This window comes from Neophocaena asiaeorientalis, unplaced genomic scaffold (genome assembly GCF_003031525.2).
Source record: "Neophocaena asiaeorientalis asiaeorientalis breed wild unplaced genomic scaffold, Neophocaena_asiaeorientalis_V1.1 scaffold129, whole genome shotgun sequence".
NCBI lineage: Eukaryota > Metazoa > Chordata > Mammalia > Artiodactyla > Phocoenidae > Neophocaena > Neophocaena asiaeorientalis.
In genome coordinates this window covers 6,021,434-6,037,658 of record NW_020172446.1, presented here as the reverse complement: position 1 = coordinate 6,037,658, position 16,225 = coordinate 6,021,434, and the positions used below count along the sequence as shown (strand labels likewise).

General features: G+C 49.6%; 1 protein-coding gene across 1 annotated transcript in view; it reads right to left on the bottom strand.

Annotated features, from left to right (window-relative positions):
* The window catches only part of RPH3AL (rabphilin 3A like (without C2 domains)), a 97,931-nt gene that overhangs the window by 15,880 nt on the left and 65,826 nt on the right, over positions 1 to 16,225 (bottom strand). The window contains 1 exon segment of the mRNA XM_024736366.1: positions 8,582 to 8,756. Coding sequence (XP_024592134.1) covers positions 8,582 to 8,756 — 175 coding nt within the window.

Here is a 16,225-nt window from a genome sequence, read left to right as displayed (position 1 = left end):
GGGAGCCCATGTACCACGTTCAGCCTGGTGTGATAGAAACGGCAAGTTCTGAGTCTGCTGGGGAAACACTGGGGGTGAGGAGGGAGTGGGGGAGAGGGCAGCTGAGCGCCCTGAGGAGCTTCCAAAACACTCATTTCTCAGGAACAGAGAAAGAAGGAAGGCGGCATAGCAACAACTGGCTCTGGGCAGTGAGCAATCCTGTCTGAAAATAAAACATTTTACAATCCACAACCGTGGCTCATTAAGAATGAATGGATCTACTGGTATAAATAGCACACTGCCTTAAGAAGTCAGGAAACAGCATATGCGTTTGATGGAAAAACGGCTGCCGCGAAACTGCTTATTAGCTCAGTCGGCTGCAGCTCTGTGCTAACGAGACAGAGGTCTCGGGTTCAAAGCCATGTGGCTTTCTCAATCTTGGGCCATAGACTGTGTCCCCATCCCCCCAGCCCTGGTCACAACATGGGGTCATAACTCTGGATACATAGTAACAAGCCCCATAGTAAGCTTCCCCCAGTTTCTGAGCCACAGTATCCCTACTATAATATCCAGCCTCTGCTTGAATGCTCCCAGTGATGGGGAGCTCACTGCCCTGTAGGATACAAAACACCCAATTCTGTGATTCAATGGCTATTGAGCAAGAGATACAAATTTCTCCCTGCTCTGTCCCAGCTCTGCTTTTGGGGAAAGCATCCTCAATTGGGTGTAATGGGCCGCACCATCTATAATGTCTGACAGGTTACAGGCTTGATGCATAAAGGGCATCCTGAGCAGGAGGGAGTTGGGCCAATCGCGTCCTCCCCAAGTGTGGACATGGGTCCTGAGAGTAGGGGCAGAGGCTGAGACTGAAGGGCATGCAGACTTGCAGCTGAGTACCAGCTGCTGGACGGGCAGAGGCTGGGGAACGGAGCTGATCCGAGAGTTCCCTGAGAAGCAGGGATGCTGCCATATCCCCCCATCCCCACAGGCCTCGAAAGCCTACCTCTCCATCCCTGCTTCTGGGAGAACTTCCTCAGCAGCCTGGCAACCAGAAACCCTTGAACCAAGTCCGAAAGGGGAAAGCCAGTGTGTGTGGCGACTTGGGTAACAGCTTTACGCCGAGCTACTCTCAGAGCGGAGGAGAGTGGGCTGGGATTCAAAAGCCTGCATCCCAGGCCCTCTTAGCAGCAGCCTATGTGACCTTGGGCAGACACCCCACTCGTCCTCCATCACTTAGAGCCAATTTCACGTCCTTAGCCGCCCCATAGGCTGTTCTGAGCATCAGATGAGATCATGGCTGTGAGTCAAGGAGCTCTGGCTGAGGCCAATGCAGTACCGATGACTCGGCTTCTCCAGGGGGACAGGGGATGGTGGCGTAGGGGCGGGAAGGCTGGCTGAGGGTTCATTCAGGAAGGGCGGCCCCAGGAAAACATTTGCAGCTGAGCTGAACCAGACTGCTTAACCCAAACAACCTCGAAGCTTGCTTTCACTGGACTGCAAACAGAACCACAGTTCGGGATTTTAAAAAAAATTTTGTTTAAAACGTAGTGAACCAATAAAGTGATAATGAAACTCTGATTTTTCTTAAAACTACCCAGCTGGAAAAAATCCAAAACCTCGAAGTACTTTTCCAGAACAGACCTTGAAGTGACCAGTGTGTCATTCTGTTCAGTTACACCCAGGAAGCCTGCGCTCTGCTCAGGGGGATGACGGAGGGTGGGAGGAGGGAGGGTTCCTGCGGAGGGTCCTGGGGAGGGATTGCACCCGGGCCTCAGTGGGGAGGGGAAAGGGAGTTTGCCTCGTGGCTACTGGGCACTCAGGGCACCTGCCTGTGTTCAGCTGGGGCTTTTTGGGGTCTAGCGGGGCGGGCAGAATGGAAAGGCCTCCCCAGTCCGGCCAGTCCACAGGGCAGTGACGAAAGCTTTAGATGGCGATGGGCCCCCGGCCCCCAACCATTGCCTGGCCCCAGGCTCCCTAAGAGAGGTGAATATAGCAAAGCCTCACAGATCCAGGAGTCGGTCTCCCAGGAACCTCGACTCTCTGGCTCCCATCTGAGAAAAGGACACACATCCTAAAATACCCCCGGAGCACTGTATGGACCCGAGACTTGGGGCTTCAGCGCTGCCCCAACCCCATCACAGGTGTACAGCCACAGCTGGGAAAGGCGGGGCAGGCCAGCCCCAGAGCAGACCCAGGGCAGTGCTGTCTCCCAGTCACAGCACTGGGGGCTGAAGAAAATAAGCACCATCACGTTAAGTGTCCTCGGCCTTGGAGGCAGAGAAGCACAAAATCCTATCTGAGAAAAACTGCCACACATAACGACTTCAGTCACATCAATTCAGCTCTCCATCAACAGGGCATCAGGCTCCTCCGGCCAAGTACCAGCCTGCTTCTATTATAATGCAAGGCTGCAGAAGGGAAAAGCTTAATTTTCCAGCCTCCTCTTTAATCTTTCTTCTTTTCCTTATAGTGATGGCTGGAACTGTAGCAATCATCTTGTGACCATGAGGGAAAGAGCAAGAAATATCAAGACGTCTGTCCTGACCTCACTGAGCTGCTGAACCAAAGCTGCAGTTGCCTCCTCTAAGCTTTCAAGTATATGAGAAGGGCTTCCCTGGTGGTGCAGTGGTTAAGAATCTGCCTGCCAATGCAGGGGACATGGATTTGGGCACTGGTCCAGGAAGATCCCACATGCTGCAGAGCAGCTAAGCCCGTGCGGCACAACTACTGAGCCTGCGCTCTAGAGCCCACGAGCCACAACTACTGAAGCCCACGCGCCTAGAGCCTGCGCTACACAACAAGGGAAGCCACCGCCATGAGAAGCCTGCACACAGCAACGAAGAGTAGCCCCCGCCCGCCGCAACTAGAGAAAGCCCCCACGCAGCAACAAAGACCCAACGCGGCCAAAAAAAAAAAAAGTATATGAGAAAAAAAATGTAATCTCTTATTACCCAAATATGCCAGATTAATATCCCTACACCCAGCAAATATCTTTCCACACACTGCCTGAGGGTGGGAATCCAGCTGAGAGGAAAGATGCCTGCAGAAGGGGTGGGTCCAACTCGAAAGAGATTAAGGCCTAAGAGCCCACAGTACTGGTTCCACTATTTACACCTTATATTTTACAAGGGAACAAAGAGGCCTGGGAGTACACAAAAACTGACTATATTTGTTGCTGCCATAAACTTGGACCTGCCAAGGGAAAGTAGCGTGGAGCACGCAGTCCAGTTGGATTGATTGGCTGGGAGGGTGGAGCCCTTTCCCCAGAGGCAGCCAGGTCAGACCCAGGGTCAGTCACAGGAGGAACTCAGGTCATATTCTTTCCCTACCCCAGAAAGAATGAATGTCCTGCTATGAGTAAGCTTGTAGGGGGCTCACCAAGGGGTCTGCATGCAAATCCTGGACCAAAATTAACACCCAGTGTCCACAGGAGGGAGAGCATAGCCAACTCAGGTAGTCAGCCTACCTGTCCTGTAGGCGCCAGAGTATCTCTGAGTTTGACACAGAGGAAAGAAACACTTCTAATCTTTCTCTAATACATTCACTGTGTTATTTCTAACATTTAGATCTTTAATCTGTCTGCAATGTGTTTCTGGATACAGATGGAATGGGATGGAAATCTAATTATGCTAGCCCTGGTTGATAAATAAACCAGTTATTTTCCTGTTGAACTGAAAAGCTACCTACGTTTAGCTTCCATACATCCTTAGGTCTATTATTTTTCTATTCTGTTCCACTTATCTATATAAATATTCTATTTATCCTGGTGACAATACTACACTGTTTCTCTTGACTATAGTAACTTAAAAAAAAATTGAAGTACAGTCGATTTACAATGTTTTAGGTGTACAGCAAAGTGATTCAGTTATACACACACACACACACACACACACACACTCTTTTTCAGTTTCTTTTCCATTATAGGTTATTACAAGATATCGAATATAGTTCCCTATGCTATACAGTAGGTCCTTGTTTATCTAGTTTACATACAGTAGTGTGTATTTGTTAAACCCAAGTCCCCAGTTTATCCCTCCCCTCCTTTTCCCCTTTGGCAACTATAAGTTTGTTTTCTATGTCTGTGAGTCTATTTCTGTTTTGTAAATAAGTTCACTTGTATCATTTTTTAAGATTCCACATATAAGTGACATCATATGATATTTGTCTTTGTCTGACTCACTTCACTCAGTATGATAACCTCTAAGTCCACCCATGTTGCTGCAAATGGCATGATTTCATTCTTTTTTATGGCTGAGTAATATTCCACCGTGTGTCCTTTGATAAGATTCTATAATTTTCTCCATGTTTGACCTATAATTCTTTTTTAAAATTTGTTTCTGGGCATTTTACAATTTTTGTTGCAATTATGAATGGATTTTTCCAGTTCTAATTAGTCAGTATAGAGTAAAAATGTTGATTTTTTGGTGTAAACTATTGATTTACTCTGTGTCCTGTCACTTCCCAAATTCTCTTATTAATCCTGGTGGGTTGTTTGAATAGACCCTCTTGGGTTTTCTTGGTATACAATTACATCACCTGCAAATAAGAGAATTTTTTCTTTTCCAATAGTGACAGATTATTTTATTTTCTTGCCTTGCTACATTAGTTAAATACTACAGTATACTGTTGAATGATGGTGATGGAGGTATTCTTGACTTGTCTTTTGATAGAACATGGCTTCAGTGCTTTATCAGTTAATATGATATTTGGTGTTACATTTCTGCTTTTTGGGTAATTTTATCATATTTAAGTATTTCCTTTTATTCTCATACTACTTAAATTTTTTATTTAACAGATTTTTTAACCTTGTAGAAGAAGACATTTCAAAGGAAGATAGGAAACCTATGAGCCACAAAGCAAAAGAAAGACATATCTGACTTCACAAAAATGAAAAGAAATTGTTTTTAACTGGTGAAATACTATAAGTAAACACTAAAGTCAAACAAAATATAAAGTCAAGGAGAAAAAGGTTTGCAACCCATTTAATACCCCTAAGGAGCATCTACAAATCAGTAAGAGAAAATAAACAACATAATAAAAAATGAGCAATGAGTTTAAACAGGCAAGTTTTAAAAGAGGAAGCTTAAATAATCAATAAATAATAAGACATGAAGACACGTTCAAATGTACAAATTAGAAAAATGAAATATCATTTTTCTTCTAGCCTACTGGCCAAAATGATAAACACCAAAAATATTCATGGCAGGCAAGGATGCAGGTATAGGTGAGTATAAAAAACTATAACAGGGCTTCCCTGGTGGCACAGTGGTTGAGCGTCCGCCTGCCGATGCAGGGGACGTGGGTTCGTGCCCCGGTCCGGGAGGATCCCACATGCCGTGGAGCGGCTGGGCCCGTGAGCCATGGCCGCTGAGCCTGCGCGTCTGGAGCCTGTGCTCCGCAATGGGAGAGGCCACAACAGTGAGGGGCCCGTGTACCGCCAACAAAAACAAAAACAAAAAAAACTGTAACATTTTCAGAATATAGTTTGGTAATGTCTATTGACATTTAAAACACACAACCCGTTTTTGGAAACCTGCCCTACAGAAACAGAAGCATCATATACATATAAGGGTGTTTCGGTACGGCCTGCAGTGGCAAAAAGCCAGAAGTCATTTCAATGTCCATCAATAGGTGAATAATTAAATCACAATATATGATATGATGGGATTTTACTCAGCCATTAAAAAGAATAAAGTAAAATTTTTGTATCTGTTGACCTGGAGGGATGCCCATGATATTCTGTTAAGTGAAAAAAGCAACACGCAGAGTTATGGGTAAGAGGCTATCTTTGTTGTTAAAATAAAAACAAAAGAAAACATAACCCTGTATCAAGTATATGTTGGTAGGAATAGGGAGAAAGGGGTTCGGAGATGATGGCAGGAGAGATTTTGATTCTTCATAGACTTTTGAATTGTTTAACTTGTTAAAAATTTATCAGGTACGGTCATGTAATTAAAAATTAACCAAGACAATTTAAAGGAGGAAGAAAAGGGACCTGCCTCAAAAACATCAATACATTTCACTTGATTGCTCTGTGGCCTGCAAACTTCTTGGCTTCTATCTATTGATTCCCCTTCCTCTTCCAAGTGAAGTGAGCTGGGATGGCGGGGGAGAAGCTGGGAGACACAGGTGTACCTGCCCAAGAGGGAGGGAGGGAGAGAGAGTGAAAGAAAGAGGAGAGAGTGTGGCAGGGTCCGGTGACGGGGCGGTGGTCAGAGAGAGGGAGCTGGTGTCAGGATCAGCTTCCACATATGGGAGCAGGGACTGTGGGGCTAGCCCTGGAGACAGGGATGCGGGAGGAGAGCTGCCTCGGGAGAGCAAGGTGGTTTTCACAGCCTCCTGGGCTGTCCACCAGACCCCTGACCCAGGGGAGCCTGAGGTCCTAATGAAAATCCCTCCATAGGCCTTTCAAACATCCCGGAGCAGGTGGGTAGTTCATTCCTTCATTCTTCCACTCAATCACCTAATAAGCATCTACCTTGTGCCTCTCCCATGCTACGTGCTGAGGAATCGGCCTGTTCAGGACAGACACGGCCCTGCCTGCAGACAGCTTCCAGCGTGGTTGGGGGAGCCCACACCCCAGTGCTGGTCACTCTGTTTCTGTCTGGCCCAAGCTCAGTTGGGGCTGAATGGGGTGCTACGAGGGCCAGGCTTAGCACACAGGCTCTGATCTGGACCACAGACCGCAGCTCTGACCCCAGACTGCTGCCTGGCACCCCGCACCACTGGTGACGGGGCTGCAGATGGCGAGGGGAAGCCACTTTCCAGCGGCCTCGTGCTCTGGGGGTCTGGGGGGCTTCCAACCCAGTCTGCGGAGGGAGACCGAGTTCACACCGGGGTCGGGGGGACCTCCACATTGCCTGGCCCGGCCTCACTGCAAAGTCAGTTAATAACGGTGCCAACTCCAAGTGTGTGGGCCGCTGGCCTCCTTGCCCACATAATTAAAAGGGCATCTGTGTGTCTGCGTGGCTGAGGAGACGAGAGAAGGTCCTGCCCTTCCCTAGGGATGTGCGTGCATGTGTGTGTGTGTGTGTGTGTGTGTGTGTGTGTGTGTGTGTGTGTGCAAGCATGCGTGCTCATGTGTGCTGCACTGGTGCTGGAGCAGACAGGGCACTGAGGCCCCTCGGGGTGAGGCCTCAAGGTCTCTCCTCCTCAATCTACGGGAAACAACATTCTAGACCTGCCAGTGTCCCCCAGCTTCAGCCTCCACAGCCATATCTCTTCCCTCGGTCTGAGGGACACAGATGCACCCCGACCGGGCTGGGGCAGGAGAAAGCCCCGGCGCTGAAGGTGGAAAAGGGACTCCCCTCTGGCCGCCCACTGCCCCCTGACTGCCCAGGTTGCCCCTGCACTTGCCGTGGTTCCCACCGAGGCTGCTCTGTGGCAGTGATGGCAGGGAAGGTGAACTCATGGGAATTAGAAGGGCAAACAGAGCCCAGGAGAATTAGGCAGGAAGGCTGGCTGCAAAAACCCGAGTGATGCCGAGAAAAAGTATCTGGGGAACAGACACCAAGCTGTTGATGCCAGTTATGTCTGGAAGGGCTGACCTACAGGGGACTTTTACCTCTAAATTATAGCATTTGACAACTTTCAAAACTGTATTAATAAACATGCCTTACTTTTGTAACAAGAAAACCGAAGTCCAAGTGACATGAAGATAAATGCCAGGTCGTAATCCAAACATGGAGATGTTCGAGAGCCCCTCAGAAGCAGCTGCCATGTCTACTCTCTTGGGTCCATCGTCCCCAGTAACAGGATAAGCCCTCATCCCTCTGGCTGCCATGTCTCATGTAGGACCTTCAGACCCTGAGTCTTGGGCTGAAACTCTGACATTTCAGGGCAGAAGGAGTCAAAGCCCCAAGGGCAGGACCCCACCTTTTGGTTCCCGCTCTGCCACAGCGAACTGAGAAAATCCCTCCTCTTTGGGCCTCAGGCTACTCATCTATAAAATGGGGCTACAAACTACCTGTTCTGTCCACCTCCAGAGTCTGTTGTGAGACCAGGAACTTTGAAAATAAAATCACAAGCACTAAAGCATCATGCAAGCAGTGGAGAGCCGTCCACCACCCCAAGCACTGTTATCATGACCCATGGGGCGCGCTCTCCTTCTGATGGTGGCCACTTAGGACACACCCACATCAGTGCAGTCACCACAAACGCCAAGGGGCCCTGGGCACACCGTCTCTTTGCTTGTTAAGACCAGGGAAGCCAGGAGTCCCCCTTCCTGAGACATAGACAAGCACTGAAAAGAGGTGGTACAGACCTGCCTTAGAAAGATGCATTTTCATACTTTGCAAAAAACGTCAACTGACATCACACTTCTGCACAGATCCATAGTGCTGTCCATGGCATTGCTGCCCCCAAATTAGTGCTTACTGGTGAAGCGGCCCCCAGGGGACCCTCCTGATGCGAGCAAGCACCCTGCTGAGGACCAGCCACCCACGTGATGCAGGCGGGGAGCCAAGGGCACAGAGAGGGCCAAGGACCAGTGTGAGCCACGTGGACGGGTGGCGGGCCCCGGCCTGGTGCATGTGGCGCTGCTTGGTTGGCTGATGGCTCAGATGTGGGTTGCCATCCTGGAGAGGGTGCAGTGGGGACTTACCTCTCTCTCGGGCCCACGTGTAGATGCGGCTGCTCTCAGTACTTCTGGGCTCTTGCTCTGCTGGCTCCGTGGGCAATGGTCGGAAGTGGGGGTGATCGGCCTGGCCGGGGGTCTTCAGGGGCAGGATGTACTTGGGGATCCCTCTGTAGAACCAGGCCCCCGACCTCTTCCAGACCTGGAGGGGGAGACATCTGCTCAGAGCACAGGATGCAGAGCAGTCCTCCCTGTACCCTGCTCCCAGCCGGCCCCGCCTCCCAGAAGGCGCTCAAGAGGCCACTGCATTCCTCCGGGCTGCCCCTTCCCCTCGAGACTCTGAGCAGAGCGACGAGAGGTCAGGGGAAGAGCTGGGCTGGCCACGGCCTGGCACTGACCATGGTCTTGGAGAGCTTCTCGGGATGTGATTATCTCTGTGGGGGGCACAGACGGGACCCCGGAGTTTAGAGAGAGCCACAGATTAGAATTCAGAGCAGCAAGTGCAATAAGGTTCCTGAACCCTTAACGCCTGCTTCAGAAAACGCCAAGTGCTCTGTAATCTCTTTCCTGATGAAGGAAATGTGTTCAGGGTATTTATAAGAAGAGTGGGAGCGTGTGAAGGAAGGAGGTGACCTTTTCTGAGAAGAGGAAGCCTTGGCGGCTCAGAGCAGATGTGTGGGTTTGAATCCTGGATCTGTCATCCAGCAGCCGGGAGATCTGGACGCATCAACCTTCGTGACCCTCAGTTTTATCATCGGTAGGTGGAAGGCAGGAACAGTGCCAGCTCCCAGGACGGCCATGAGGGTCAGGCTTGCAAGTGAATGTAAATTCCCATAGACTGGTGCCAGGCACAGAGCAGCCACTCGGCAGACATGGTGCCCACTAGCGTCACTGTCACCCTCCTCCTGTCATCTGACAAACGTGCACAGCTTTACAACCAGGGGACCAAGTCTCCTACTCAAAAGGGACAATTGAAAATCAAAAGGCTGCTCGGTGCTTTGTGACCACCCAGAGGGGTGGGATAGGGAGGGTGGGAGGGAGAGGAAAGAGGGAGGAGATATGGGGATATATGTATATGTATAGCTGATTCACTTTGTTATAAAGCAGAAACTGACACACCATTGTAAAGCAATTATACTCCAATAAAGATGTTAAAGAACCCAAATCAAATCAAATCAAAAGGCCAGAGTCTGCCCCGATTCTCTAGAGGACAGTGTTTCCCACTCCCCAACTCCTCTACACCAACTGGATCTGTGGGATGTTAGCAGGGACCAAGCCAAAAAAAAAAAAAAAGAAAGAAAGAAAAGAAAAAAGAAGAGCTCTCCATCATGTCCATTAAGAAGCACCAAGTTAAACCAAGCTCTGTTACTGCAGGACTTCTCAGAGCCTTTAATATACCAATGTGCACAGGGCTCTCCAACACAGCAAAAGGACAGATGGTTCTTCCCACTTGGAACCTACCCAGCAAGTTTTCCTAGAGGAACTCAACCCTAGTAATGGGTCTGCAGAACCTTAACTGTAGCACTTACTGTTCCCTCGTGGAGTGAGGTGTATCTATTTCTCCAACTAGACGGCAGTCACCTCCTTATGCTCCAGAGTGCCAGGCACAGGACCACTGAGTCCAAACATTGTCCTGGGCACGAGTCACTCAGCCCTCCCTCCCAGCTTTCCCGTGCAGAAGGGCCTGCTTTTGTGTGTGGCTCTTGAATAATGTAGAGATGAATGCTTCTTGGAGCCGCCTTGGAAAACCCTTTCTGATCCTCTCGCAGCCCTCCTACGATATGTAGATATTTCTTCGAATCAGTAATACATGCACATGATCTAAAATTCACAAAGTGTGAAATTAAACAGTCTCCTTTCCCATTCCCAAAGGCATCTGGTGATAATGGTTCCTTGAGGAAACTCTATTATTATTCCCACTTTCCAGATGGGAAAACTGAGGCTCGGACAAGTTAAGCAACTTGCCCAAGGCCAGCCTACCATTCTATTGGCCTCTACTCCACACTGAAGGTTCCCAGAGTCTCATCCCAACAGTCTACAGATGTGAAGTAGGGGCTTGCTAAATTGTGGTTGAGCAGGGGGTAAATCCTCAGCGGGTCAGACATCACCATCATGGATGCTAAGTGTCTAGATGCCTAGAGGGCAGGGAGGTGCCATATAGGGAGAGGAAATAAACACAAACAGCCGCCACCAAGGCTACCCTGTCCTTGTAGAGCTGCTGTGTGGCTCCTGAGACCAGGTGTCCAAGCCCAGGGCCATGGGGGGCTGGTGAGGGGCTCACTTGGCCTCCCTCTGCTAAGCGAAGGCCTGGGCATCCATCGGTGCTGGCTTTGCCTGCCCTCCCCTGGGCGTGCCAGCCTCCTGCCCCCAACATGTCTGGGCCTCGGGGCGGACCAAGTGAAGCAAGCCCTCGAAAGCCATCTGGGCATGGTGGGGTCTGGGTGGGCTTAGGACCCGCATTGCACTGCCTCTCTGACCCCCACCATGGGTGTTGCTTTGCCTTTTTTCCCCTGAGAAATACATACACATCGTGCAAAATTAGGACAATAACAGAAAAGCAAAATGAGGAAGGTCACACAGATAGAGCCCTGCTTAGCACTGTGTTGTGAATTTTCTTACACCCTTCCCTGGGCATATATACAATTCAGTTTTCCTCCCTCCCTCCCTCCCTCCTTTCCTTCCTTCCTTCTTGGAAGAACAGGGTCATGTAGATGCTATTACATGATACTTAACTATATATCACAGCAGTTGTACTGTGTTAATAAGTCACGGTCTCCACATGAAACTATGGTTCTATAGTTTGGATTTATTAAACTTCATTAAATCAACCCGCCACCGATGGGAGTTTAAATTGTTTCCAATTTTTCACTCTTCTGAACAGTGCTGCAAACATCATTGTGGCACACCCATCATCAGACGGCTGTTGGTTACTGCCTCAGGAAATATTCCCTCCCAGGAGTGAAACTGCTGGGTCAAGGGATACGTATACATAGGTGATGACGTATAGTGTACATAGGTGATGACGTATAGTGTACATAGGTGATGATGTATATCGTCAGACTGCCCTCAGGAGGGAAAGTCAGATCCCCAGCGGGGCGCTAAGTGACTTCAGGGCAGGGACCCCACATTACACTCTCAATTGTGTTAAAATACACACACTATAAAGTTTACCATCATAACCATTTCTGTGTACAGTTCAGTATGCTAAGTACATTCACCTTGTTGGGTAGCCCATTTCCAGAACTCTTTTAATCTTGTAAAACTGACACTTTACCCATTAAACAAGTCCCCAGGCCCGTCTCCCCCAAACCCTGGTGACCACTGTTCTACTTTCTATCTACGAATTAAGTGGAATCAATAGAGTACTTGCCTTTTTGACGTACATACAGTATTCGTTATTTCACTGAGCATAATGTCCTTAAGGTTTATCAACATGTGTCAGAACTTTCTTCCTTTTTCGAGGCTGAATAATATTCCGTTTCATGTATACACCACATTTTCTTTATCCACTCATCCGTTGATGGACACTGGGTTGCTTCCACCTTTTGGCTGGTCCTTTATTTTTGTCTGTCTCTCCCACCAGAGTCTGCCAGCCGGGAGGGAGGCCCAGGGCGTCTCTGCTCGACACTGGATCTTTAAGCTCCTAGCACACGCCTGACACATAGTAGGTGCTCCGTAAACACCGGCTGAATGACTGAATTGGCAGCCGTGGGTTGTTTGCTGGAGCGTGACCCAATCCATATAGTCTGTCGCCTTCCTGGGAAAATGGCCGGAGGGTTTCACCCAAGTTCTTGTAATTAATCAAGTGGATTTACCACTTCAGATTAAAAGGGGGATAAAGAGGGAGTGCCTAGCAGGGCGTGCCAAGGTGCACATCCCTGACCTTGAACTTCAGGGCACAAGGCAGCTACGTGCTCCCAGTCTTTCCTCGAGCACCAGTGAGACCCACAGCCCCGGCTGCCCCTGCCCACCCTGGCATATCACAGCCAGCGGGCCCCGTGCCATCAGCTTCATTTCCTGTTGCAACGATCCACCTCCACCCCTACCACCCACTTAAAAAACACTGATCAGTCAAGTGCTTTTGGAAAACGGGATAAAGAGCACAAGACCCAAAGTATTAGGTTGAATTGCATGAAACTACTGATATTCAACCTTTTGTGTGTGTGTATGTGTGTGTGTGTGTGTGTGTGTGTGTGTTCAACCATTGTTGACCTATAAAAACCCCTGTCAGTTTCATACAATTCACTCCGATATTTATGCGCTGCAGGGGCCATGGCCCCACGGGTCTGCCAGGCGTGCAGCGCCTCCCTGGGGTCTAGAAGGCAGGTGAGTTCATTGTACCGGGGCCTTGGTCTGTCCGTTTCTCTCGTGCTGGCGCTGCAGTCCGGGTGGAAGGCCGGATACTGCTGTGATGGGCAGAGACCAGACCAGACTGGCTGGTGATCCCGGACCAGCTGGAGGAGCAGCATTTTCTGAGTCCCCAAGGCAGAGGGATGAGAGCACACAGGTGCATCACTAGGTATGGGGGGCACACCGTGTAGAGGTGCATTCAAGACACTGTCGGGTGTTTTGGAAAACACCTTCCACATGGGAGAGTCAAACTGGTGAGGCGAGGGGTGAGGGACTCCCAGTTCTGAGCAGCCATCTCCCCTCCCCCCACACCAGTCCCCGCATGTCCTCAGACCTTCTCCCGCCTTGCTGCCCGCCGCCACCCTGTAAAATGCAGTAGCTTTTAATCATGTGATTTCTGCTGTGGGCATCCAAGCCTATCACCCACAGCCCGGCATCAACGCTTGACTCCGTCCCCAAGAACAGCAGTGGGAAAAGCCCTCCGTGGAAATTAACCCCCAACCATCCTGTCTAGGGCCGCAGATGGGGAAAACCTTTGCTTTTTGGAGAAGCCGTGTGATTCTGCAAAGCCACGCTCTGCTCCCCACGAGTGGTTCACTGTGATAAGGCCAGCAAAGCAGCTAACCTTGAAAATGCCATTTAATAAGAAAAAAACCACACAGCCCCCATGACACTTGCGGGAGGCCAGGGTGTGGGTGGCTTCAGCCTTAAATCCTCCCCTCGCACCGCCTCGCTCCGCCTCGCGTGCTCCTCTGCCTAGAGGTTTTCATTCCAATTTCACCTTGCTGCCAACCTGACAGCAGATACGGATGGATATTAGCCAAGCTGTTCCCAGGGAATTTTAATTACCATGATAACAATCGCTAATCATCGGCATTTCCGGAAGGGCTGTGGCTGGAGAAGGTGGTAATTGGCAGAGCCTGTTGGACAGAAGGGCAGGCCTAGGGCACTGGCCTCCAGGGAGGATGTGGGAGGGGCGGCCTAAGACCTCTGCCCCTGCTCCCCGCTCTGCCTTCCGTGTGTTACCACCTCTCCCCACCTCCCACGCGACTCAGGAGTACACCTGCGTCAACTCAGGGGAGGCGACCACGCTCTCCGCTCCTCACCCCAGGGGTGGGAGTGGGGGGACAGTCTGGCCTTCGCACATGCTGTTCCTTGCACCTGGAGTGCCCTTCACCCTTGGCTCCATGAGGCAGGGACACTTCCCCTAGGAAGCCTTCAGTGCCACTTTATGCATAATTAGAGCAGCTCTGCTGCCCCGTGACTCTGCTGCCCCAGACCCTCACCCAGCTAAGAAGCTGTGAGCTCTTCCAGGGCAGGGCTGTGCCGGAGCCATCCCTGTATTCCCAGGACCCAGCTAGGAGGCTGTACGTGGCAGGAATGTTGCTGACTGAGTGACTGAATGAACAAACCAAGTTGGCAAAACAAAGGAACTGTCCCCGGGGACAGAGCGTGGGACTCTGCCTTCAGGGTGACCACGTTCTGTTTGCTTAACAAGCTCCAGTCTTGAAAAGCCGTGGGAAATGGCCTGTTACTGAATGTCTCTTAAAGGGTCCACCCACCCTGGCAGGGAGACAGCATAGGTCTCCCTACCCCATTACCTGAACACACACACACATACACCTACACGCACACACACACAAACACACACACAGTGCTGGCTTCCCAGGAGCTCTGACAGGCAAGCCAGACTCCACAACGTGGCAAATAAGACCCCAGGGCTCCGCCAGCTCCTGCCTCTCTCGCCAGCACTGGGGATCACTCAACATAGCCACTCCCACTCCAGGACCACACTAAGCTGTCCGCGCCCCCAGGCCTTTGTACATGCTGATTCTTCTTCCTTCCCTGGGCTGGGAGAATGAAATCCAGCCTTTAGGAAATTACTTTTATCCAGAAGCTTCCACAGAACCAGGCAGGTCTCCCACTTCAGTGCACACACATTTTTATGAAGGCCTATTTACATGTCTGTTTCTTGCACCAGGTTGAAAGCACCATGACAGCAGGAGCCCCCCAGGCCCCCCGGCACCTGCTAGTAACGTGCTAGATACCTGACAAATACCCATCATCTGAGATTACTGAACACATATCCAAATTTCAAGGCTTTCAACTCAGCTTACTTAACAGAAACACTGGCTCTTAGAGGGTGCTATGGACTGAACTGTGCCCCATCCCCAAATTCATATATTGAAGCCATGAACCCCAGGGTGATGGTATTTGGAGATGGGGGTCTTTGGGAGGTAATTAGGTTTAGATGAGGTCATAAGGGTGGGGCCCTCACGATGGGATTAACGTCCTTACAGGAAGAGATACCAGAGAGCTTGCCTTTCTCTCCTCTGTGGTAAGGACACAGTGAGATGGCAGTCTGCAAGCCAGGAAGAGAGCCCTCACTGGGAACTAAATGTGCTGGCACCCTGATCTGGAACTTCCAGCCTCCAGATCTGTGAGAAATAAACTCCTATTAAGCCCCTTGTGTATGTTATTTTGTTATGGCAGCCCGAGTTAAGACAGAGGGAGACATTGCCTGGGAGGTTGTAGTAGATTAAACACAGTCCCAAATTATTTTCCTCTTTTCCCATCAAGAGGTGGAGTCTATTTTCCCCACCTCTTGAATCTGGTCTAGGCTTGTGATTTGCTTTGACACGTACAATGTGGCAGAAGTGACATGTGAAAACTTCTGACCGGTTTGGAACACTGCTGCCATCGTGAGAGAGCCTAGTCCAGCGTACAAAGGACAAAAGGCCACACGGAGAAGAACCAAGACACCCCAGCCAACAGCCAGCAGCGGCTGCAAAAGGAGTGAGGCTTCTTGGACCCTGACAGTCAAACTGTCAGATGACTATGGTCCATGAATGACACCAGGAGACACCAGCAAAAGAAACCCTGCTGAGCCCAGCCCAAGCTGCACATGAGCAAATAAATGATGGCTTTTCCAAGGCATTTAAGCCTCCACACCTCTGGTACGACATCCAACCTCTACACACTTCTAGAAAAAGGAAACAATTGGATAGGTTGGTAATTAACTGAATAAAGTAGGAAAGTTAAATTCAGGGACTTAAAATATATATAGGCTCATTCATCAAATATGAACAACATGCTACAAAAAAGGAACAAATGGAGAATAAGAAAAGGCCCCTAGAAACTAAAACGATAATGCAGAAATATAAAAATGTAAAATAAAGGCCGGAAGATAAAAATGAGAAAATTTGGAAGGTTGGAGTACAAAGATGAAGAAACAGAAAAAAGTGGAAGAAATGATGAAGTCAAAAATGCTCAACTTGAGGGGTCAAGTTCCTAATAATAGACTCCTCAGAAACAGAGCAA